A 24,752-nucleotide genomic window follows, 5' to 3' on the forward strand; every position below is an offset into this window, starting at 1 on the left:
TTTCAAGATAACATTCCTACATAAGGCCTGTATGAGTAGCCTAGCTGGGAGTCAGAACGTTTAGTCCATTGGTTCCATGCTGGACACACAAATGAACATATGGATGGTGGTTAAGGGCCCCATTAGGGTCAGTGATAAGACTAGGAGGGGTTAAACATCTGGGTTGTACACTGCACATGGGACCCATGAGAGATTAAGGTGAGCTGTAATGATGGGGCTCATTCGGGAAGCCCAAATGGAGTTCAGAGAACTTCTTTGACCATTAGAACTTTTTATGATGCCATTTACCTCTAAAAACACAGGAATAAAGTATTGTAAGCAAAGGACGATTGTGGCAGAAGTAGCATGGTGCAGGGAAGAACATTGTATGATAGAGAAAAAGATACGTTGTCATTCAGGATGCTGCAATTTTGCAGCACTTGAACTTCACTCAATACAACTTTCAACAAGTTACAAAAGCTGTATGAAACCAAGGTGTCCCCAATCCTACATATATCTCGCTATATATAGCCATAAAGGAACAATTTTTGTATATTTGTATAAACATACAGATTTTTTTTTTAGCATTCACATATGTTTTCCACTTAATTAAAATATTTAAAACAATATTTCACCCAGCCCTTGTCTTTGAGGTCCTCTCTCAGGCTGATGGGACCTTTCAAACATGTGCCCTCAGTTTTCCTCAAAACTCTGGGAAAAATAAAAACCATAAGCTGTAGCACAGGAGAAAACACACTGTTTCCTTCACTCACTAAACCTTTGTACCAAGGAGAAAATGCTAAAAGTAAAAGTAAAGTTAAAATGACTCATCCTTCCACCTACATCAGACAGACACCTTCACTCTGTAATGTTACAGGTTAAAGCTGAGTTCCCTTTATCAGAAAAAGAGAAGATGAAGCAGAAATATCACGGTATAAGGAAGTAGATCTCATGTCATACAGAAAGATAAGTTATCAGCCAGTATACTAAAATCAGAGCAAGCATCTGCAATCCTCATCTGTTGTATGGCTTCCTTACTGACAGTGAACGCTGAGAACAACCCCTATGTTAAGCTCAGCATCAGCTGCTTTTCACTTTCAGAAGCTCGTCTTCTGATGCTGTGCTGATCCTGTTTACATCTGGTCACTGGTCACTTCATGTCTATTAGTATTATATAGAGATAAGGTGTGAACACATCAAAGAAGCATTGAAAATGGATACAAATCCACAAATCACTTAAACCTTTTCAGACTATGGTCTATGCTACACAATGAGTAAATTTCCATATTTGATCCCACACAGCAGTGGCTGAATGTGGGCAGCGGCAGAAAAAACAAAAGGGCACCTATTGCATTCTACATTCTTGAGGGGCGTGGCTAAAACTGAAGTACATAAATGGATGCAATAGATGCTTTAATTGAAGTAATTAGTATAGAAATGAGTTTTTAAAACATAAAAAATATTTACAGTATTGTGCCATCAAATTCACTTTATCCCATTGTAAGGGCACCTATAGGGCACCACTTCACATTTATTCTACTGGTGGGCACTTCTTCATTAGAGGAGAATCTAACTGGGCACTTTATCTTGTTTTCTCACATGTAGAAGAACTTTATTAACCCTAGTAAGCACCACATCCTATTTACTCCACTGGAAAGGGCATCTTTGGGATCTAGAGTAACATCATTGAGTCATTGAGCCAGGGCCACACAGCAATCTAAATTTAGTTCAACTAACTGGAGACACATTTAACTCCATAATGTAAATGTTTGGTGTTAAAATGTTAACAGAATGTTGCATAAACTAGTCATCTGAAGTTGAAGCTGGTGTAAATGGGGTCAAAATGATTCATCTCATCTCATCTCATTGTCAACCGCTTTATCCGTGAAGGGTCGCGGGGGGGGCTGGAGCCTATCCCAGCAGGCATCGGGCGGAAGGCAGGATACACCCTGGATAGGCCGCCAGTCCATCGCAGGGCAGACAGACACAGACAGACACACAGACACATTCACTCACACACTCACACCTAAGGGGCAATTTCAATCAAGTTCCAATTAGCCTGAACGTGCCGTCTTTGGACTGTGGGAGGAAACCGGAGAACCCGGAGGAAACCCACGCAGACACGGGGAGAACGTGCAAACTCCACACAGAAAGACCAGGGTCGCCCCAGTCGGGAATCGAACCCGGGTCAAAATGATTGTAAATTGTAAATAGTTTGCATCAGTTTCCAAAACTTAATTCTCTTTCATTGCTACAGACAAGCAAAAAGTTTTTAACCAATTACTTGTTTTGTAAAAAGACCATTTTAGTGAAGGAAATTAGAAGAAAAAAAAACTTTTTTATTAAAAAATGTCAGTCAAACATCCTAGTTTTATTACGTATGACGGCGAATTTCCCTCCTCATCTTCTTCATGTCTTTCCTTATTTCTGCCCACACTTTCTGTCCCACACACACACACACTGACTCCTGCAGCCTCCCTGCGTTTGAATGCCAGGTGTCAGGTGGTAGGGTATCCGTATCGACTGGGCGGAGAGTATGAAGGAAGGTAGGAGAATGCAGGTTAGTGAGAGAGAGAGAGAGGGAGAGAGAGAGAAAGAGAGAAGGCCATTAAGTTTTAATGACTTTGAGTTGCGGTCGTGTAGGACTCAGTTCAAACCTGGAACATTCGTCCTCCACGGTCCGGCCATTCCCTCAGCCCGCTGTTCTCTCTCTCTCTCTGGGGGGTCAGCATGCTGCTCCGCCTGCCCCTGCTGCTGCTGCTGGGCCTGTGTGTGGCCCTCACTGGCGTTCAGGTAGGCCTGCTCATCTCTGCTCATCTTTGCTCATCTCTGAATGACATGGGTACAGAAATGACATACAGGTTGCCTTCTTCACTGGAACTGCTCACCTGCTGCTCTCTTTAGAGATGCACCGTCATTATAGAGGCTTTTCCTTTTTCTGTAGTCTCTCTCTCAGACACACACACACACACACATCCACACATTCTGGCAGGCTAACCTATAGCTGGTGACATTTCTCAGGGTTACGCAGTACTGAAGGCTCTTGTTCAGCTTGGATTGACGTCATATGACAATATGTTCCTGTGACTTAAAGTTCAATTGTGTCTCTAATGTTGTCTCATGATAGTACTGTAAGCTTGGGTTAGGGTTTTTAATTGGTTTCACCTGCTGCTGTGGCTAATTGATATAGTGATTCTGTCCAACGAAGAACAAGTATTTTAATTGTTGTTGTTTTTTACTGTACAACATAATTTGAATACACAAACTCCTTTTTAAATAAATGGACCAAGATAAATTCTCAAAAATGACCTGAAATAAACTCTGTTTACATTGACTTAAGAAGGTTTTATCTTTCTTCTGTGAAGTGGCTGATTTGAAAATACTTGTTTTTGTTGGACAGAGAAGCTATACATATCTCACACTTGTTTGGCATATATTGTGTTGGGTACCTAGTTGTCAGTAAATATCATACAGTTGTGGAGTAAATTGCACAACCTCACACAACCACATATATATATTTATATATATAACTAATTGTGATAAACAATATGATTTCATAGCATAATATTGCAATTTCATACTTTTAAAAAGCAGTGAACGTAATTATTACACATGTTTAGGCCAAAAATACAGTAAAAACCAATATACAAAATTGTGTGTAAGTACCGGTACGTACATATGTGACATATCTATATGACATAGCATTATGACAGGTGTATCTTACGTCATTATGTAACATTAAGCTTTTCAATTGTTTTTTCCTGCTCATATCACTGGGAACAGTATCTTTGGCATACCTCATGTCTTTATGTACTGTATTTTTTATCTATCTATCTATCTATCTATCTATCTATCTATCTATCTATCTATCTATCTATCTATCTATCTATCTATCTATCTATCTATCTATCTATCTATCTATCTATCTATCTATCTATCAGCAGCTTTTTGTGTGCAGTATTAAGTCTGGTAAATTGTTGGATTAATGACCGTGTATTCAGTTTAAGTGTGTGTGTGTGTGTGTATTGGGCTTTTATAATCTGAGAGGATTGACTTGTTTGTGTTTGGGTTGAGGTTTACTTGAGCTCCATTACACTTCAGGTTGTTTTTCTCGGTTGAATTAAGCTGAATTAAAGGGGTGACTCAGTAGGGTGATATCATCAGCTGATACATCTCAGCCTTCTGCTCACTCACCTCAGTCCCACACTTCTGGCTGTACGCCCTGGAAAAGGCCATAACTGACATTTTCTCTAATATTTTTAATCAGTGATGGTGGATACTGGAATTATGTCAACACTGAGAATAATTGCTTTAAAATGTTATTGCCTCCAACCTGACATTGGCATCGGATGAATGTTTATTTTTTTGTTGATATTTCAAACCAAATGTCTCCTGATGATTCAGTGTACTGCATTTGTGCAGTATGTATGTGCAGTTGTAGGATACTTCCACAGTTCTAGTGCATTGTTTATAGTATAGATTAGCATCAACAGCAATTTTCATTGATGTGATTGCTGTCAATTTAAGTTTGACACAAAGTAACAAACACATTTTTCTGCAAAACAACTTGAATTTTTTTTATGATTGACATTTTATTAATTCACTTTTTATGAATTTAACAGATTTTTGCATGTAGAGAATGTGACTAGTTTACACATTTTTTGGAAATGTCATTTGCCAAAAATGTCTGTATTTTAGTGAGTTTCTATGTGTGTTACAGGCTAACGTGTCCAGTGTGACTCCAGGTACCTCATATACTGTAACAGTCAGCTCAGTGGCCTCCTCAGGTCTCAGCTCTCCTGTCAGCCGCATCATTACAACCAGTGAGTAAAGTGAGAGTGTGTTGGTGGATGGTGAATGTTGTTTTGTCGTGTTGTTTTGTCTGTAACATCACTAGATATTGCTGTATTATATTGTATATTGCTGTACATTACTTTATCATTACTGTAAATGTTTGACTGCATGTTTAAAATACCATGTAGAAGATCTTATTTTACTTAGAGATGATGTTCCTCATCGTGTGTGCATGTATTATTAACTCTGAGTACAGTTTGATGGATGTGATATCAGTTTCAGATTCACTGTGTAATAGTTGTTCCCTCCTGGTATAAATTTGAGAGACCTACCAAGTCACAATGACTCAGGGATATAAATGTGTGTGTGAAAGAGAGAAAGAGAGAGAGAAAGAGGAATGCAGAGAAAAAGGAGGTATGAAAGTTAGTTATTTTAATCCATATTTCAACATAAATGAAAAGTAATTTACATTCTGAACTCTCAGCAGTAGTGGTGCTGTGTTGACTACACTAAATAAAATAGATACTAAATACTGCTAATATGTCACCAGGTTTTGTATAAAAAGTGAATTATGGAAGGAAGTTGAGACCAAACATGGTAAAATAATAATTAGCATTTTTTAGCAGATTAATCATGTGCATTACTATGTTAATGCTAACAGTTAGGGGTGGGCGATATGGCTCTAAAATAATACAACGATATTTTAGGGTATTTTTGCGATAACGATATACTTGGCGATATAGGAAAACTATAATGATTCATTCATTTCAGGAATATAGTATTATAGTATAACAGAATAATCATAATGAGGCAAAATATATAATATAGCATAAAATAATATAATGCAGCAAAAAATATTGCAGAATATTTAGTGCATGCATATAAACTGCAAACTAAAACAATTATACAATAAATACACATAAAGCTTTACCTAAAGTTTAAGACAGAACAGCCCTATTATCAGGATATGGATTTTTAATATCATGATATTTCTGTGTCACGATATATTGTATACGATATAATATTGCCCACCCCTACTGACAGCACAAACCTATAAATCAGTACTGTGCTTTACTGGTTAAGCTGGTTGTCTAGCTTAGATCTTAACCAATTTAGGGTTGTATTTTCATGTTTTTTTGTTGGTTTGACGGTTTACAACTTAAATACACTACACAACTTTTAAAGTGGGAGCGGATTATAAACAGACTGGACATATTACTCTACTGTTTTTTGCCAATATTTTTTTATAGAATCTGAATATAGAGCACACACTACTAGGCTGGGCATGATGCACATCATGAACAGATTCCTGACGACACACACCACCATGCAAAACACTCTGTGGCTACAAATGGTGCAGCAGTAGTGACTCCAAAATTAGAGAAAAAAATAAAAAGAATTACTGTTTTTGTTGCCCACTGTGTGTTTTTTTTTTATAGAAAATGATTACTTCTTAAGGTCCTTTTTTATTGGCTGATGATGGAGTCATTTTGACTCTAGCTGGTAAAAAAAAAAAAAAAGTTTCCACCCAAAATTGTGTTGAAAAAATCAAATATGTTTAGTTTTAGAGTCTCAACTTAGCAACTTTTAGCAAAAGATTAATTCACACTGTTCTCATTTCCCATAATATATCTACTAGAGACAGATTATATCTGTCCAGTATCATTTATTTTACTTTAATCCTGGATGCATGGAGATATTTAAAGTGTAGTATTAGTATCACGACATTCTCGATCATTGACTTCTAATACAAATCTGATAAAATTATTTTTTAATATGTTAGTTAGGGGTGTGCCATATCATATTGTATGCAATAAAAAAAATATTTTTTATATTTTAATTTTGTTGCAGTAGTGTATTCTTATAATATTTTTTTTTGCTTAAGTGTTTTGTCGTATCGCCAAGAATATCGTTATCGCGAAAATACCATGAAATATCGTGATATTATTTTAGGGCCATATCGCCCACCCCTAGTCTCAACCCATCATACACTACATGATTCTCACTCAGAGTCTCACTAAAGTCTGTCGACTATAGCCAGCTAACACAGGCTCACCACAACTGGAAATTGGGGTTAAAATCTGGATAAAAGTTGTGTAGTATAACTCCACCTCTAGTTAGTCTAGATAGACTAGTATAACAATTATTAACTAGCTTAGATAATCTGAAACCAGCTACCATCAAAAGCTGGTCTTGAGCTGGATTTTCAGCAGAGGTATTATCATTTCTCTGTGTAATATGTCTATATTTGTGTGTGTGTAGTTCCTCCAGCTCCCTCTAAACCAGAGGGAGAGCGGGTAGGCTCTAATGGAATCCTGCTCTCCTGGCGGATGCCGTCGCCTCCGGACCCGACTATCCACTCCTTCATCATAAGATACAAGGAGGTGTGTCCACACCCTGACCCCACCTTCACTGAGATCACCAAAAGCCTGGACATCCCAGAAACACTGCTCAACACACTCTCACCCGGGGCCACTTATAACATCAAGGTATGTACCCACATATACCCACATACACACCTATAGCACAACATACATCACTACTAAAAAAGCTTTTAAAATATAGTGTTGTAAACCAAGTTGTAAATTCTGCTTATAGTTAACAGATATACAGAACATGCAGAAGCCTTTCTAAGTGAAAACAAGTGAACAAAAAGTTCTACGAGAAAACTAACTTAAATATAGCATCTTTTGGGCACCCCAGTGGTGTAGCCATCTAAAACACTGATTCCATATTGGTGCCACAGCGATCCATGGCTAAATGAGCTCACTATGTCAGGATGGGCCCTTCTTCTCCCCATCACTCAATGTGTCTGATGCTAGCAAGTGTGGGTCTGGTTAGTTACAAAAGATAAAAAAGTTAAAAAAGTTAATTTTCTCCTAAAATCATGTTTGTGGCAGATTGTAAAAACGGTAACATTTGCTAACCTTCAATTTTTTCATTGTTTTGATAGGATTTTTTTTTATTTAGTAAATTGAATCAATTGATAGGAATAAATCTGGGTAGCCATTCCAGACGGTCATGAAGTGATACAAAATGATACCTAAATATGTTTTTCCAGATTATATTTACTGTTGTTAGAAAAAATTATATACATATTTGACAAAAACTGATCAGTTATCACTTAAAATAATATTACAACAGATTTGGTTATTATCATTAGTTTGTGTCCTGTGTTTTATTTTTTTCTTTTGTGGAATAAAGCTGAAATTAAATTATAAAATAAAATTAAATGTTACACAGTAAGGCTGTGTCCCAAACAGCTACACTCTGCAATACAGTGCACTACTGAAAGCACTTCTTACGATGGGGTCCTTTTTAAAAAAAAAATAATAATAACTTTACGTATCATAGAGATTTTTGCCAGCAGTTTTATATAAATGTTAGATACCCCAAACCCTCCCAGTCTGTTAGCAGAACAAGACATTATCAGAAAGCCGTTTTTCTTGCAGTATATTGTCATTGTTGCGATTCATTGCTCTCATCACTGACCTCGCGTGTAAAGCTGGAGTGAACTCCCTGATGCCCAATGAGGCTGTATTTTTAAATTGCTGATGCCTTGAATAGAAAAGTGTTACAGTGTGGACATGCTGGAGGACTGGAACTGTCTGTGGGAAAGTTGCCAGTGACATCCATTCCATTGATCTCATTAAATTATTCACTAGTTCTTAATTATTCATCCGGTAAAGAGATCTATGGATCTATGATGGATCTCTGTTTTCCGTTATTTGTCCATTGAATTCGTTACTCCGTTACGCACCATCCTTTCAGTCCACAGTCGGAGCATTGTGTGTGTTTTGTGTGCATGTGCCGCTTATAAATGTGTGTGTGTGTTACGTGGTGTTTCATAGTGGGGTCATTTATCATGGCTAGATCGTATTTCATGGGCTTCAGTATTTGACGCTGATTGAGTGTGAGTGTTTGTATGACACAGTGTGTGGTTTGACCGTGTGTGTTCTTATTGTTTATCATTTACCCTACACCCCCACTATCACCTCTCACCCCCACCTAACAGGTTGCAGCAGTAAACAGGGCGGGGACTGGACCTTTTAGCCAATCACTTTACTTTAAAACTGCAGAAGCCCGTAAGAAACTCTCTGTATTTATAATTTGAATTGCCTTATTCTCTATTCATGCATATGCAGTGTATGACATATGATTCAGTGTAATAATGTGTGTGTGTGTGTGTGTGTTTTCTGCAGCTCCTGGCCTGGTAACAAATCTCACAGCCTACGCTCAGAATGACTCCTTCGTGATGGTGACGTGGTTTCTACCAGTACGCATAAATGGACTCATTACTAAGTTTGCAGTTAAAGCCAAACACGCAAGAACTGGGCAGACAGTCCAGACTCTGGAGCTCAACGCTGAGGACATCATGAACGGAGCTCTGCCCCACTGTAATGTAGGCAATAATGCAGATATGTATATATAGAACTTTAGCTGTACTTAAGTACACAAAAATAGTGTATCTGTATCTACTGGAGTATTATTTTTTCTCCTACTTCCACTTTACCTCACTACATATATATTTTGCATGAGTTTAATACTTTTGCTCCAATACATTTTTTGTGCTGCAATTATACAATTATAAAAATGTTAGGAATCATTCCAAACCCACATTATCACTAAAGCCAGAGCAGTAGATGCTCTGCACTGTCACTAGGTTTGGTGAAGCTCCTCATCATTGAGTAAATCAAGAGATCAAACTGATCTTATAAGAAAAGCACACTGCTCCCATTCTGCCTTTCACTCTACTTTCCACTGCTTTCTGTAATAACTACATACCACAATACTGTTTTACTTGTAGTACTTAAGTACCAAAGAATTTATACTTTCATACTTCCACTTAACTGTGGTGATTAAAAAACACTTCAACCTCTACCTAGTCATTTTCTTAATAGAGTTCTTGTACATTTACTCAAGCCTGGTTCTTTACTACTTTATACATGTGTGGCTACATGATAATCACAAGTGTGATTAAACTTAGCCTTTTACCTTAAAATCAGCTTAAAATCATTGAATCATTGTGATTCTTAACTGATTGTAATCAGGAGAAAAACATATCTGTTTTTGCACCAATATGCTCAGCAAACTTCTTCCTGCACTATGTATCTTTGGTGAAGTTGACAGAACAATGCTCGTTGAGAGCTGTGTAACTCTACATAACAAGTGCATGCGTACAGCTGTTCACATGTGAATCAAGCACTGAATACACTTCCTGACTGTAGGGAGAGCTCAGGAGGAAAAATACTAATTTTCACACAATGCACACTTTAAATAATTTAAATCTTCTTCTTGGATTTTGTTAAAACAAACTGGGCTATACTGAAAAAATGCAATTCTGCTTTTAAAAACCTGGCATAAATCTTAAATTCTTCAAGTGGCTGCTTTCTACCCTAAATCCCACCTACACACCCAGCCTAATATTGTGCATTCTATGATGTGGAGACCTTCCAATATCAATGGTATATTGACTCTTTAAAGCAGCACTGTACAAGTTTTTTTTTTCTTCTGAGCTCCCAATAGTTTAGGAGTGCAATTCTCTTTTACTCCACTGCAACAAATACAGATATTTTGAGTGCCCTTTTTTTTGGTCAGCTAAGAGATTCAGAAACAGCATCTGAAGTGAAGAAGCATGTAGACTGTGGTGGTAGAGTAATATTACAGAATTTGACACAAATATGACACTGGTTACGCAGAGTTATGCAGTGTTTGTGAGAGGTCTTAAGCAGCTCAACCGAAGTACCATAGTGCAGAAGTTATTGTACTCAGTGTGTCATTAACATGCTGAAGCTGCTTTTTTAAGGTCAGTTTGTTGCATAATGCTGCTTTACAGCAGAGCTTGTTATATATGTACTCATGCATCGCACTGACATACGCTGGGGTGTGTGTGTGTGTGTGTGTGTAGGATGCTGCCGACATTCTGTCTCGTGGAACTCCCAGTCCGTCTGAGTCCTCCCTGATGACTTCTGCTGCTCTGCCCTCAGTCACGCTGTCGGCCATTCCTCCGGCCTCCACCTGGAGTGTGCCAATCAGCGTGGGAATGGATAAGCTCCGCCCCTACACAGCTTATGTGTTTGAGGTCTCTGCCTTCACCAGCGATGGAGAGGGACAGATTGCCAGCACTATGGTCCGAATGCCAGAGGCTGGTATGCATACACACACACACCTACACACACATCTACACGCAAAGTCTGGCTCACAAAATGCTGAAACATCTGATTCCAGAGCTTCTCTTGAGTTTCCTTGAGTTAATACATGTTAAGTTGAGTTTAGAATAAAAAAAAAAAAAGTTGAGTTTACTCAAATAATGCATAATTTAAAGTTGGTCTGTTTTTAAACATTTTAGCAATTTATCAACAATACATTTTTTTATTTCAAATTAATGTATTGGTAGTCATTTAAAATCTGCAATACTGATGTTTTGAGTTCACCAATTGGCAGTAATTGGTCTAACTGAGAACATCTTACCTGAATTTGAGTTTTCTCCCAATATTATTCAATATACTTAAATATACAAACATATAAGAAGAGTTGTAAATATTCACCATATAAGGACTGGGACCAAGATCCCTAAATTACATTAGGACATACAAAAACTTGAACATACAGTATGCTTACATAGAATTACATATTTTGCTGTCAAACTAAGATATTTTTTTCTCAAAATGTTAACTTTACAGGAAAGGGTGAAAACCTTTCCCAACTTTCAGTGGAAGTCAATATTAAACATATACGTATATTTTATTGGTCCATTCATAATGACATTGTGATACAATGTAAAAAATATAAAATATAAAAATTTGTACAAATGTTTATACAATTTGTTAGTGACAGTAATGATTTATTAACACAAACACGTGTATATCTACACACTTTCACCTCTACTAGTAAATAAAGACACACACTTTTATACCCTGGCCACGTGCAGCCATGCTGACACACACACACTCTCTCTCTCTCGCTCTCACTCACGTGTACTCACACACACTGTTGTTTTCCTCTTTCCACCCTCCTGGTAACTGTATATTGGTCGAACTGAGATAAATCTAAACAACCTGTAACAGATCCTCTGATTGGCCTGAATAAATCTTCTCAGATTGGAATGAGGCATTTGTTTCTTATGTAACAGCATTCAGCCCTCACTGACCTCCCTTCCACCCAACCAGTGATCAGCTCCTGCCTGTGTAAAGTGTGTGTGGTGTGTGTTCTTGCAGCCCCTCAGGATTCGCCGCAGAATCTGTCAGTTTGGAACATCACCTCCAAATCCCTCTTTCTGTCCTGGGAGCCTCCGACCATTATCACAGGACGCTTTACTTATGTCGTCCAGCTCTACGGCCCAGCAGGTAGCTACTTTTAGCTAGCTTAGCCTCACACATCACTATTAGGGCTGTACCCAACTCAGATTGTGGCCATTTAATATGAATATATGTTCATGTTGCAAAAGTTACATTCCACAAGTCAGCAGAGATACAGGAATATATTTTTGAGCACTCTCTTTTAAAAGTTGCCTCCATTCATTATATAGAATATTTTTTTCTGAAATATTTTTACTTCTTGCTTAACTGTGCATGTTGTCAAATGGATTTTCTTTTCAGCAAGTGCACCATTGAGTCCTGCAATAATTAAAATGTGTAAAATATTATAGATATATTATATTAGTTGGTATCTAATGATAACTAATGATTTGACTCTAATTAGTACTGAGCTCTAATCAGTATAGACGTACATTTTTCAGTTTAAAATAAAACATGCAAAAGGTGCCCCGACCTATTATTGAGTACATACTTTTCAGTAGGCCAACAAAATATTTTTATATTAATTCTAAATAATATAAACATTTTCTGAGATACTGGTTTTGTGTTTTCATTAGTTGTAAACCATAATCATCAACAATAAAAGAAATAAGCGCTTAAAATTGATCATTTGTGTGTAATGAATCTTAGAAGTATATGAGTTTTACATTTTAATTGAATTGCTGAAATAATTAGACTTTAATAATTAGTCTTTCTGAAGATATTCTAATTTACACACATTTGTATTTGTACTACAGTGGACAGAATGAGGATATTTAGGATATCATATTTCATATTAAATATTGTGTTATATACTGTATGCAACACACTCTTCCTAAGAGTTTTTTCCATATGAAAAAGTATTTCTGTCTAAAGAGGTGTCTCTATATTTGTTTTTGCTTTAGGTCTTATTAGTGAAAACAGTACGAGTGAGCAGATGTTTATGTACACTGGACTGACTCCATACACACGCTATCGTATGGTCGTCATGGCCAAATCAGCTGGATCCACAGGTCCTGCAGCAGAGAACAGCATCTCAACACCTTCAGAGGGTAAAATACCTCCACACCTCTAAATGCACTATTACACACTATTGCAATGAAATGATGCTTTTGACATTTCTGTAAATGTCTCTACTGCCTATTGGAAGCTTCTGTAGCATTACTGTTAGGATTTAAATGAATATAATAGCCAAAGCATTAATGAGGTGAGGATGCTAGATGATCATCACCCCACATCATCCTCAGCTCATCCCGAAAGTATTGGAGCCCCATTGTTCCAGAGAACACAGTTCCACTGCCTGGCATTAGGCATGGTCCCAGAAGGGTCCTGTTTATCTACTACATAGAGTCCTATTCTATTAGCAATACTTTATACTTGGTAATAGGGCTAAACAAGCTGTGTGTGTGTGTATTTGCACATGTATGTCAGCAATGGCTGCATCTTATAGTAGCTAAGTGCATGTGTTAAAAGGGGTGTTCATATAAACCATAATATCAAAATGATTATGACAAAACAATTTTTTAATTAGCTTAGCAAATAAGCAACTTATCTATACAAGAAACTAAACTACAAAGAAGCACAATAAAAGTGCATGATCATTAGAAGTATTGGCATTATTGCTGCACAAATCCTGCATTACAAATCATACACAAGTACACTACGTAGTGCAGAATCATTAGGAGTGCACTCATCCTCTGTACAGCACTGCTTTTTCCCAGACTGCACAGAAGCAGAATAAGTAGCTTATCAGAAATGTTTTAACTGTACTGTGATTTTGTATATTTTCTGCTATAGACATTACTATTAGTGTGGTTGTATTTAAGTCTAGCATGTACTGCCTCCTACTGGAGGGGTGATGAAAGTGCATTATTATTTTACTGCAGTAGTTTGCAGAGTGCGCAGGATTTTGACAGTGTGTGTTTGTGTATCTGTGTGTGTTTTATATATGTGTGTGTTTGTGCATGTCATTAGCTCCGGGTGCAGTGTCTGATCTGAGAGCAGCAGCTGTAGACTCCACATCTGTACGTCTGTCCTGGGGAATCCCCAGCCAGCCCAACGGCCTCATCACCCGCTACCGTATACTGGTCCTGTTCCACGATATACTCGTACAGGACATTACCCTCAGACGACTACAGCAGGTAAACACAGGGCTGCATCCCAAACCACACACAAGCAGTGCACCACCATTAGGAGTGCACTCATTATTGTAATAAGTGAAGTGTAGAAGTGTGTGATTCTTGTCTGAGACCATTAGTGAACATGCATTTATTTAGCATTTCTTTGTCATTTTATGATACGATTTATACAATTATGATTTGAGCAAAATCAGTGAAAAGTAGGATTTTTGCTGTAGTCTACGCTGCAGTCCATACTGTTGTCTACGCTGTAGTCTATACTGTAGTCTACGCTGTAGTCCATATTGTAGTTTACGCTGTAGTCTATACAATAATCTATACTCTTGTCCATACTGTAGTCTACGCTGTAGTCTACGCTGTAGTCCATATTGTAGTTTACGCTGTAGTCTATACAATAGTCTATACTCTTGTCCATACTGTAGTCTACGCTGTAGTCTATACTGTAGTCTACGCTCTAGTCTATACTGTAGTCTACGCTGTAGTCTATACAGTATTCTACGCTGTTGTCAATACTGTATTCTACACTGTAGTCTATACTGTAGTCTACGCTGTAGTCTGTACTGTAGTCTACGCTGTAGTCTACACTGTAGTCCATACTGTAGTCTACGCTGTAGTCCATACTGTTGTCCATACTGTAGTCTACGCTGTAGTCTACACTGTAGTCCATGCTGTAGTCCATACTGTAGTCTACGCTGTAGTGTATACTGTAGTGTCGCTGTAGTCTATACAGTAGTCTATACTGTAATCTATACTGTAGTCTGCGCTGTAGTCTATACAATAATCTATACTGTTGTCCATGCTGTAGTCTACGCTGCAGTCCATACTGTAGTCTACGCTGTAGTCCATAATGTAGTCTACGCTGTAGTCCATATTGCAGTTTACGCTGTAGTCTATACAATAGTCTATACTCTTGTCCATACTGTAGTCTACGCTCTAGTCTATACTGTAGTCTACGCTCTAGTCTATACTGTAGTCTACGCTCTAGTCTATACTGTAGTCTACACTGTATTCTATGCTGTTGTGAATACTGTATTCTACACTGTAGTCTACGCTGTAGTCTATACTGTAGTCTATACTGTAGTCTATGCTGTAGTCCATACTGTAGTCTACACTGTAGTCTATACTGTAGTGTACGCTGTAGTCTATACTGTAGTCTATGCTGTAGTCTATACTGTAGTCTACACTGTAGTCTATACTGTAGTGTACGCTGTAGTCTATACTGTAGTCTATGCTGTAGTCTATACTGTAGTCTACGCTGTAGTCTATACTGTAGTCTATACTGTAGTGTACGCTGTAGTCTACACTGTTGTCTATACTGTAGTCTACGCTGTAGTCCGAACTGTAATCTACGCTGCAGTCCATACTGTAGTTTACGCTGTAGTCAATCATTTAGATTTTCTTTTCTAAACTTTCATTTATTTGTATGCTTATATAAAAAAGTTGATTGTGAATGAAATCTCAGACTCTACTGTATATCTATACTGTATCTCTAGTGAGTGATGGAATATGTATTCTGTGTTTACAGGATGTAAATAAGACGGGAGAAGGTGTTGGTACGTTGCTAGGAGGTTACTATGACAGCAGCTCTCGAGTGCTGCGTCGCTCTGCCAGGTCAACTAATATCACCACGGCAACCGCACAGTCCACCATCACCCCTGCCTCCCCCGACTCCACCAGCACCGACAAGCTGAACACTCACACTCCCAACCAACTCCCCACTCTCTCATTCACTGCAAGAACGGCCGAGCAGCCCCTCACTGCGAGCCCCCCCGCCACACCCCCACCCTGGCTCACTGTCACCACCAACCCTCGCACTGCTACACCCTACGACTCTCTCACTGCATCCTTCACTGACCTTTTACCTGTGACCTCGGGCTCTGACCACCCACCCCCTCTTAGCCCCGCCCAGCCACAGCCCTCCACCAGGGCTGCGGTCACAGGGTTCACCTTCCAGCCCCGCCCCTCCACACAGACCGCCGTCACCAGCTGGATCGAGGGTAACACCACTTCTACACATTCAGTTTATACAGTATATTTCTTTTCTCAGGTCTCTTTGAAATTTAATAGTGTGTTTACATGCATGTAATAATCTGATTAATTTATCAATAATCCGATCAACATGTTTATATGAACTGGGGTTATTAGAAAATGGGACAACATTGAGTTTACATAAGTCTGAAAATGTAAACTTCATTTTATTTTGTCCTATTTCGTCCCCAATTTGGAGGGCCAATCACACCACACACTTATTAGGGCTCCCCCTATCACTAGTAAAACACTTGTGAAGACTAGCACATACAGCCCTGGAAATAAATAAGAGACCACTTAAAAATTATGAGTTTCTTTCATTTTACCAAATTGAAAACCGCTGAAATATATTTAAGAGGAAGATTGATGATCACAAGCCATCAAACCAAACTGAACTGTTGGATGCTGGAAGCTGTTTAAATTATGAATTGAGTGCATGTAAGCACACATAGTTTCACACAAAAATCTTGTATCACCTTCTTTTGTCATTTTTAATTTTCTGATAATCGTTATTTATGCTGTGTCAAAATATCATGATAAATGGACCAACAGAGATTTTTTTTCTTCTTTTTTTAATGTTTCCTTTTTTTTTAGTATACAGCATTTTTTTTTATAAAATAAGTAATATATTTATGATGATCTTTTGATTTTGGTTTATACACATTACAAAACTAACCATATGAAAATGTAGTAAATATACAGATTGTCTGATTAAAAAAAATATTTATTTCATTAATTAAAGTAAGCAGAAGTTATCTGCAAGTTTAGTAACAGTTTAACATATATATATATATATATATATATATATATATATATATATATATATATATATATATATATATATATATATCAGGTATATAAATACCTGGTATTACTTAGTAATAAGTTACATCTTGTACTTTATAGTGCCTATGATATTTTCTCTTGAAAATATATCTTTTATCTATATATATTTTATATCTTCATATATAATCACTGCAGTGTTTCTTCTTCACATTGATTGAACCTCCTGATTGTTTTTGTTTATCATTTGTCACTCCACAGTTCTGCCAGCTGCTGAAGAGATAATGGATCTGTCCTCTGATCACATCTCCTACATGGTGAAGAGACTGAGTCCTTTTACTGAATATAACTTCAGCGTATCTGCTTACACCACTGTGGGAGAAGGTCCTTCCACACTAATCACAGAGAAAACTACAGAGCAGGGTAAACAGCACTGCACCAGTATCCAGGATTCATATACTGGTTTATCTGTTACACTAAATTAATATAATAACTCTTCTCACTCTGTTCTTCATTCAGTTCCCAGTTCAGTTCAGGATGTGTCCTATCAGAACATAAGCTCCACCTCTGTCCTCGTGAGCTGGAGTCCACCTCTGAACCCTAATGGAAAGATCACACACTACACTGTCTATCTGCTCAACCTGCACAGCCATGAAGCCCAGCAGCAGATGACGAATGCCACCAGTATAGTCCTCAGAGGTAAGTGGAGCAATTACATTCATGAGAAACAGTTAAGACAGCTCATAAAAAATAAGAATAATTTATACAAAACAATAGCTTTTTTTATATATCTTTATTTTTATATCTTTCAACTGTCTTTTGCAAAATATGAGCTGTACAGGGTTAGGATCATAATGCTAAAGCTAACTTAGCTTTAGTTTGTTTTTCAAACGACCTCTCTCAGTGTAAATTTTACTCCTGTGTGACTTGAGTGGCACTACTGAGGTAAGTTTATGACTGACCAAACTTGCACTGCTAAAGTAAGTCCAAAATTAAAATAGCACTGCTGAGGTAAATTTTGTTAAAATGTCTCTTGTGGTATTAAAAAGGATGTAGCTTTATTTGTGTTTTGTACTTTGAAATGCGAGACAAAAATACATTTAGTTTTTTATTTGTTTAATGATGAAACAAGTGGCAAAATAAAAAATAAAAAAATAATACAAATAATAATAATAATAATTTAGTATTAGACCCTAACTATTTATTTTGTTTGGTTTCATTTCCATACAAAAGTTATATATTTTTGGACATTACATTTTCTAAATTATACTGCAGTATTATACTATATTATACAATATTGAAAAAATAAGGTAATATAACATTTATAACATTAATATAACACATTAAAATGCTATTTTCTTTTCAGAAAATACACACACACATATACACATTTATTACTACTTAAAATATCTAAAATTAGAATCATGTGCAGCACATCAGCTGCAGATTATTAGAGCATGTGTAGATTTTTGGAGGAGCCTGTCTTATTTAAACCTCATAAATTAGATAAATTTAGATTTGTTTGATTTTACTTGTTGAAGTGAGTGGATCACAGTGACCAAATACAAACAGCTCTCTGAGGCCATGAAATTCACATGGAATTTTAAAACCCATGTTAATGCCTGCGAAACATTTAAAACAACTGCCAGCAAAGCTGGTTCACACTGTTCTAGCAGGTTCAGCTCAACAGCTGCTCAGAAGATACGTAAAGAAGTCTTCAACCATCCAAAACTAGCTCTTAAATGTCACAGCTGATGTCAAACTAAAGTGTGCTTTAATGGGAGGTGTGGAAGCTGCAGATTTTGATATTTGTCCTTTGCAGGTTTGGACAAATACACTCGATATAAGCTGCGTGTGGCTGCGTCGACTGCAGTCGGGGAGAGCCCCCTGTCTGTAGAGGATGACGTTTACATACTGACACCTGAGGATGGTAATGAGAAGATGCTGATCATGCTCATGTCTTTCTTTCTCATCAGCACATTTATAAACATTATCTGATTTTCTCTTTCTAATACACATTGCATTATTCTCTCTACTCCCACTCTGTTCCTCCTTCAGAACCTGACTCTCCTCCACGAGATCTGGCTGTAGTGAACACCACCTCCTCCACCGCCACCATCACCTGGTCTCCTCCTGACAAGCCCAACGGCATCATTCGCCTGTATGAAATCTTCTACAGCAACGCCACCTACAGCCACACAGTTAACAGCACTGTATCCAGCGTCACACTGCGCAACCTGAAGCCTTACTCCCACTACAACGTGAGCGTACAGGCGTACACACTGCTCGGCAACGGGGACCAGACCTCACCCACCCTGCAGATGATGTCAGGAGAGGATGGTGGGTGTATCAGTGTTTGTGTAGAATTGTATGAGATGTTGATAATAAAATATTCTACAATAAAAAAATCTTAAGAACTGCTGCTTTAAAACAATCTACTAAAACACCACATTAGGCACTACAACCACCATTTAGCATCTCCAAAGCATCCACATGGGATATCCTAGCAACTACTTTAGTATCAACATAGCAGCCACTTAGCAACACCATAATAACCGTCTAGCAACAACCCACAAACAACTTAGTAACACCATAGCAAGTACCTGGGATACTATAAGACCACCTAGCAACATCTTAGCTAACCACAACCTATCAACTGCATAGTAACACCATAGCAATCACATTGCAATACCATAATAACCATCAAACAACCACCCAGCAACAGCTTAGTACCATAACTACTACCTGGTATACTATAGAACCAACTAGCAGCATCTTAGCAACCACGTGGGGTATCTTAGCAACAACCTATTAATTGCTTCCAAACACCTTAGCAACCACTTAGCAACACCATATTAATCATCTACAACCACCCAGCAACAATCTAGCAAGTTCAACACAACTACCTAAGATGCTCTAGAAACCTTGTGTGCCATAGCAACAACCTGTCAGCTGCATGGTAACAGCATAGCATTGCACATTGCAACACCATAATAACCATCTAGCAACAGCTTAGTAACACCTTAGCTACTACCTGGGATACCACTTAGCTAACCACAACCTATCAACTGCATAGTAACACCATAGAAATCACATTGCAACCCCATAATAACCATCTAGCAATGTCTTAGTTACCACTTGGGATACCATAACAACTACCTATGAACTGCATAATAACACCATAGCAATCATATTGCAACACCATAATAACCACCTAGCAACCACCCAGCAACAGCATAGTACTATAACTACTACCTGGGATACTATAGCACCAACTAGCAGCATCTTAGAAACCACGTGGGGTATCTTGGCAACAACCTATTAATTGCTTCCAAACACCTTTGCAACCACTTAGCAACACCATATTAATCATCTACAACCACCCAGCAACAATCTAGCCATTTCAAAACCTTGTGTTCCATAGCAACAACCTGTCAACTGCATAGTAACAGCATAGCACTGCACATTGCAACACCATAATAACCATCTAGCAACTACCCAGCAACAGCTTAGTAACAGCATCGCTACTACCTGGGATACGATAGCACCAACTAGCAGCATCTTACATACCACTTAGGAAATCTATCAATTGCATAATAATACCATAGCAACCACATAGCAACCCCATGATAACCACCTAGTAACCACCCAGCAACATCATAGCTAACACCTTGGATACAATAACAACAACCTATCAACTGCATAGTAATACCACAGCAACACCATAATAACCATCTCGCAACCACCTGGGAAACCATAACAACCACTTAGTAACTACCTAGAATACCATTGCAAACACTTAATAGCTCCAAAGCAACAATCTGGGATACCATTGCAACCACCTGAGATCAAACAACATGTCCTTTGTACCATTTGTGAAAATTAAGCCCCTTTCTTGTCCTGTTAATTTGTTTTGAAAGGAATAATTAGGCAAAAAAATGATTTTTTTAAATATGTTTTTTGTATTTATTGTAACAATTGTATTTTTTAAAATCATATTTTGCTTTTTAACATTAAGATCAAAGGCTGATGTGTGTGTTCCTGTCTCTGTGTTTCAGTTCCTGGCAGTCCTCCATATGGTCTGGCGTATGAGAGCATCAGCTCCAGTGAGGTGAACGTGACGTGGTCGCCCCCTGTTGTTCCCAACGGCATCATCTTGTACTACAATGTGGAGTACTGGAACTCCACACACACCCTAAACCTCACCACACACACTCCCTTCACTGTCCTGTCCAACCTGCGCAAGTACGCTAACTACCGCCTCGCTGTGCAGGCAGCCACGCAGGTCGGCCTGGGCAACCACAGCAGCGAGATCCTGAACATCACCACCCTGGAGGATGGTGAGTGTGTGTGTGTGTGTGTGTGTGTGTTTTTGCTGTTGATCTACAATGGCAACAGGTTCAGGAACAGAAGAGCAGTAACAGACCTAACCTGCTCTTTCCTTTACAGCTGAAAAGAGGCCGCCGGCCTGTCACACTTAACCCATCACACACTAATGCACAGCTCTCCTCAGCTCTACAGGTTCTTCACAGGGTTCCTGAAGGTGGTGTTTCGGTCAGTCTCCACATGCAGGCAGATAATGATCATGATCACTGAAGGCAAAGCAGCTTGTCTGTTTATGTTTTTGTGCTTGCTGATTTTAAGTACTGCTCAAAGGTTTGGAATTACTCATATTAAAAAGGTCTTATTCTAAAGCAGAATTATACAAGAATTTGGATTTTTTTTTGCTCATGGGCTCTCCCTACATTTGAGAAGTTTAGTCCACTTTTACACCATTGATGTAAATGCAACTGGCATTTTGAGCACCCTTCAACTGTTTCATAGCTCCACCAAAGTTCCATAGTGCAGTAGCAGCATCTAGGCTGGAAGTGGAATTGGCAAAGACGCCATTCCCCCATTACATTCATTGTATCTTCAATATAATTCTGATAGACCATATTTTAAGAAACAAATGCTTCATAATGCTAAATTTGCTTTTCAATATAGCTATACATTTTATCATATACAGTACCAGTCAAACGTTTAGACTCCTTAAATTCAGTGTTTTTATAAAAGTCATCCAAACTGTGAAAAGAAACATCTGGAATTATTTAGTAAATAAAAAGTGTTAAACAAACCAGAATAAGGTTTATATTTTAGAATCTTCAAAGTTTTGCACATATTGGCTGGGTTTTTTTCAGTCAGCTTTATGAGGTAGAGTCACCTGGATTTCAGGCTTTCAGTTAACAGCTGTGCTGAACCTGTCAAGAGTTCATTACTTGAATGTCTTGCCTCTTAATGTGTTTAAGAGCATCAGTTGTAAAGTTGTGAAGAGGTAAGAGTATGTTGGTATACAGTGAATAGCCCTATTTGAGTAATGTTCCAATCCATATTATGGCAATAACTACTCAACTAATTAAAGATAAAAATTACTTTATAAGATGTAGGTCAGTTCATTTGAACAATTCAAGCACTCAAGTGCAGTCACCATGGTATGATGAAACTGTCTCTCATCGGGACTGCCCCAGAAAAGAAAGACCAAGAGTTACCTTTATTGTAATGGATACGTTCATCAGAGTTACCAGCCTCAAAAAAAATAGTTAACAGAAAGTTAACAGCACCCCATATAAGAGCATTTGAAGTTTGTTTAACACTTTTAAGTTTACTAGAAGATTCTATATGTGTTCCTTCCTTGTCTAGATGACCTCAATATTAAATTTTGATGTAGAAAAACAATTAAAAGATGTGTCTTTTAATTGTTTGACTGGCACTGTATTTAAAGCATTTTTTTTACGCTCTGCCTAAATCTGACTTGAGATTTAGTCTCCATGTTTTAAATATGATGTATGGTAGATATTTAGACTGTATATAGACACTGTACATAGTTTTAGCATCATCTATACCTTATGTTGTGCCAAATGTGCATCAACTGGCATTAGCATTGTTCCAATAGGCTTAAGTTTATTCCATTCAGATTCTGTTGGGAGTACTTCTGTACTAGACTCATGTCTAGACACTAGACTAGTGTCAACAATGGGTGCAACGTAATGTAGAGGAGTCTTAAAACATTTGGACATACAGTATAGTGTTTCTGACCACAGGCCAGTTATATCTGCCCAATGTCATTTATTTTATTTTAATCTTAAATACTTGTTTATGAGTACATTATTAATATCATGACGTTAAATCATTGACGTCTGCTGGAATGTTTTTTTTATTTATTCACTGTGATGCTCTTCAGCTAAATTGTTTTTATATACTTGAGCTCATTGATTCCAAACTCTTGAGCAGTAATTAAAGAATAATAACGAGAAGAATGAGCGTAAGAACTGTTTTTCTTAAATGGCAGTACCGAGCTCCCCCCCGCAGTTCTTGCGTGCCAAGAAGTTGTCAGATAACCAAGTAGAGTTGTCATGGCAACCGCCTCGGGAGGCCAACTCTGAGATCCTGTATTACATCGTGAGAGTGTGGTAAGTGCTCTTTACTCTCCTGCTGTCAAATCACAGATTTAATAAAGAGAGATAATCATCTCCATTGTGTTAAATATACTTGTATGTGTGTGTTTGTTAGGAACCTGAGCTCCGAGTTTGTAGCCAATGTAACTGTAACCTCAGTGGTGGTGAGTGTTGATGGTCCCGGGTGGTATAACGCCTCTGTGACCAGCTGGACGCGCCTCGGAGACGGGGGTCTTCTGATCTACATCATCTTCAGCACTTCAGAGTCTGGTATATACCCCCTATCCTTCCTCCCACATGCACCCATCCTGATACAATCATCATTTTTTTCTGTACACTGAGGTATTTACACTTATATCTGTGTGTGTGTGTGTGTGTGTGTGTTTTGCTCTGTCACAGTGCCCTCTGACCCTCCCAAGGATGTGTCCTATTCGAGTCTGACCACCAAAACAGTGAGAATTAGTTGGAGCCCCCCGACTGAGCCCAATGGTATCATACAGTTCTACACCATCTACTACAGCGACAACATTACTCTCTCTACCCAGGTGGGCACACATACACACACACACACACACACACACACATATAAACACACCACATAAGCCGGCCAACTTTCGAACATTTCTTTGTGAAAGAAAATACAGATTAATATGTGCTTTCATGCACTACAGTTATGCAATGTGTGTTAGAATATACAGTATATACATTTAATCCAACAAAACATTTTAGATTGTATAAATATTTTTGATATAAGAGTTGTCTGTAGAAGCAAAAATCTTTTAACTCCAAAATGGCAACTTTACAGGAAAGAGCAATAATCTTCAATGTGTCCCACAGACCAGACACAGGACAGACACACAGATACAAATCACAAAGTTTTTTAACAAAGGGGCTAGGCTTAAAGGACTTGTCATACACAAGATATCATGCACAAGATACACAAGATATCCAAATTGACAAGGAGGAAGGCAAGAGATGGGTAAATAAGGTTGCAAACGATATATTAATAAACTGGGCAAGGCAATATATGATAGTCGATAATAAAAAAAGGTTTATTACAAGGAGAAAAATACGATGAAAGGGTGTCATAGAAAAGCTAGATAACTACATTCAATACTCAGCAACAAGGAGAGCAAACAGAGGGGTATATATACAGAAGCAGACAGGTGAAAACAATTAGTAGCTCGGAGAGCAGGAACGCCGTACCATCACGTGAACAGTGGAGTCCGGGATGTCTGGAGTGGATGCATGCTGGGAAGTGGAGTTTTGAGAAACAAGTTGAGAGTCTGGAACAGACTGAC

General features: G+C 38.0%; 1 protein-coding gene across 4 annotated transcripts in view; it reads left to right on the plus strand.

Moving 5' to 3' along the window:
* ptprq (protein tyrosine phosphatase receptor type Q) overlaps positions 1–24,752 on the plus strand; it is a 79,815-nt gene that overhangs the window by 20,083 nt on the left and 34,980 nt on the right. For 3 of the 4 annotated variants that reach the window (XM_049483614.1, XM_049483611.1, XM_049483612.1), the window contains 14 exons: positions 4,700–4,802; positions 7,036–7,262; positions 8,789–8,858; positions 8,976–9,175; positions 10,682–10,922; positions 11,991–12,119; positions 12,974–13,120; positions 14,043–14,209; positions 15,732–16,203; positions 17,279–17,440; positions 17,537–17,716; positions 18,840–18,947; positions 19,076–19,357; positions 21,076–21,357. In XM_049483614.1, coding sequence (XP_049339571.1) covers positions 4,700–4,802; positions 7,036–7,262; positions 8,789–8,858; positions 8,976–9,175; positions 10,682–10,922; positions 11,991–12,119; positions 12,974–13,120; positions 14,043–14,209; positions 15,732–16,203; positions 17,279–17,440; positions 17,537–17,716; positions 18,840–18,947; positions 19,076–19,357; positions 21,076–21,357 — 2,770 coding nt within the window. The remainder of the gene's footprint in view (positions 1–4,699; positions 4,803–7,035; positions 7,263–8,788; positions 8,859–8,975; positions 9,176–10,681; positions 10,923–11,990; positions 12,120–12,973; positions 13,121–14,042; positions 14,210–15,731; positions 16,204–17,278; positions 17,441–17,536; positions 17,717–18,839; positions 18,948–19,075; positions 19,358–21,075; positions 21,358–24,752) is intronic. The other variant, XM_049483613.1, reaches the window with a different exon arrangement.

The sequence above is a fragment of the Astyanax mexicanus genome, chromosome 9 (assembly GCF_023375975.1).
Source record: "Astyanax mexicanus isolate ESR-SI-001 chromosome 9, AstMex3_surface, whole genome shotgun sequence".
Taxonomy (NCBI): Eukaryota; Metazoa; Chordata; class Actinopteri; order Characiformes; family Acestrorhamphidae; genus Astyanax; species Astyanax mexicanus.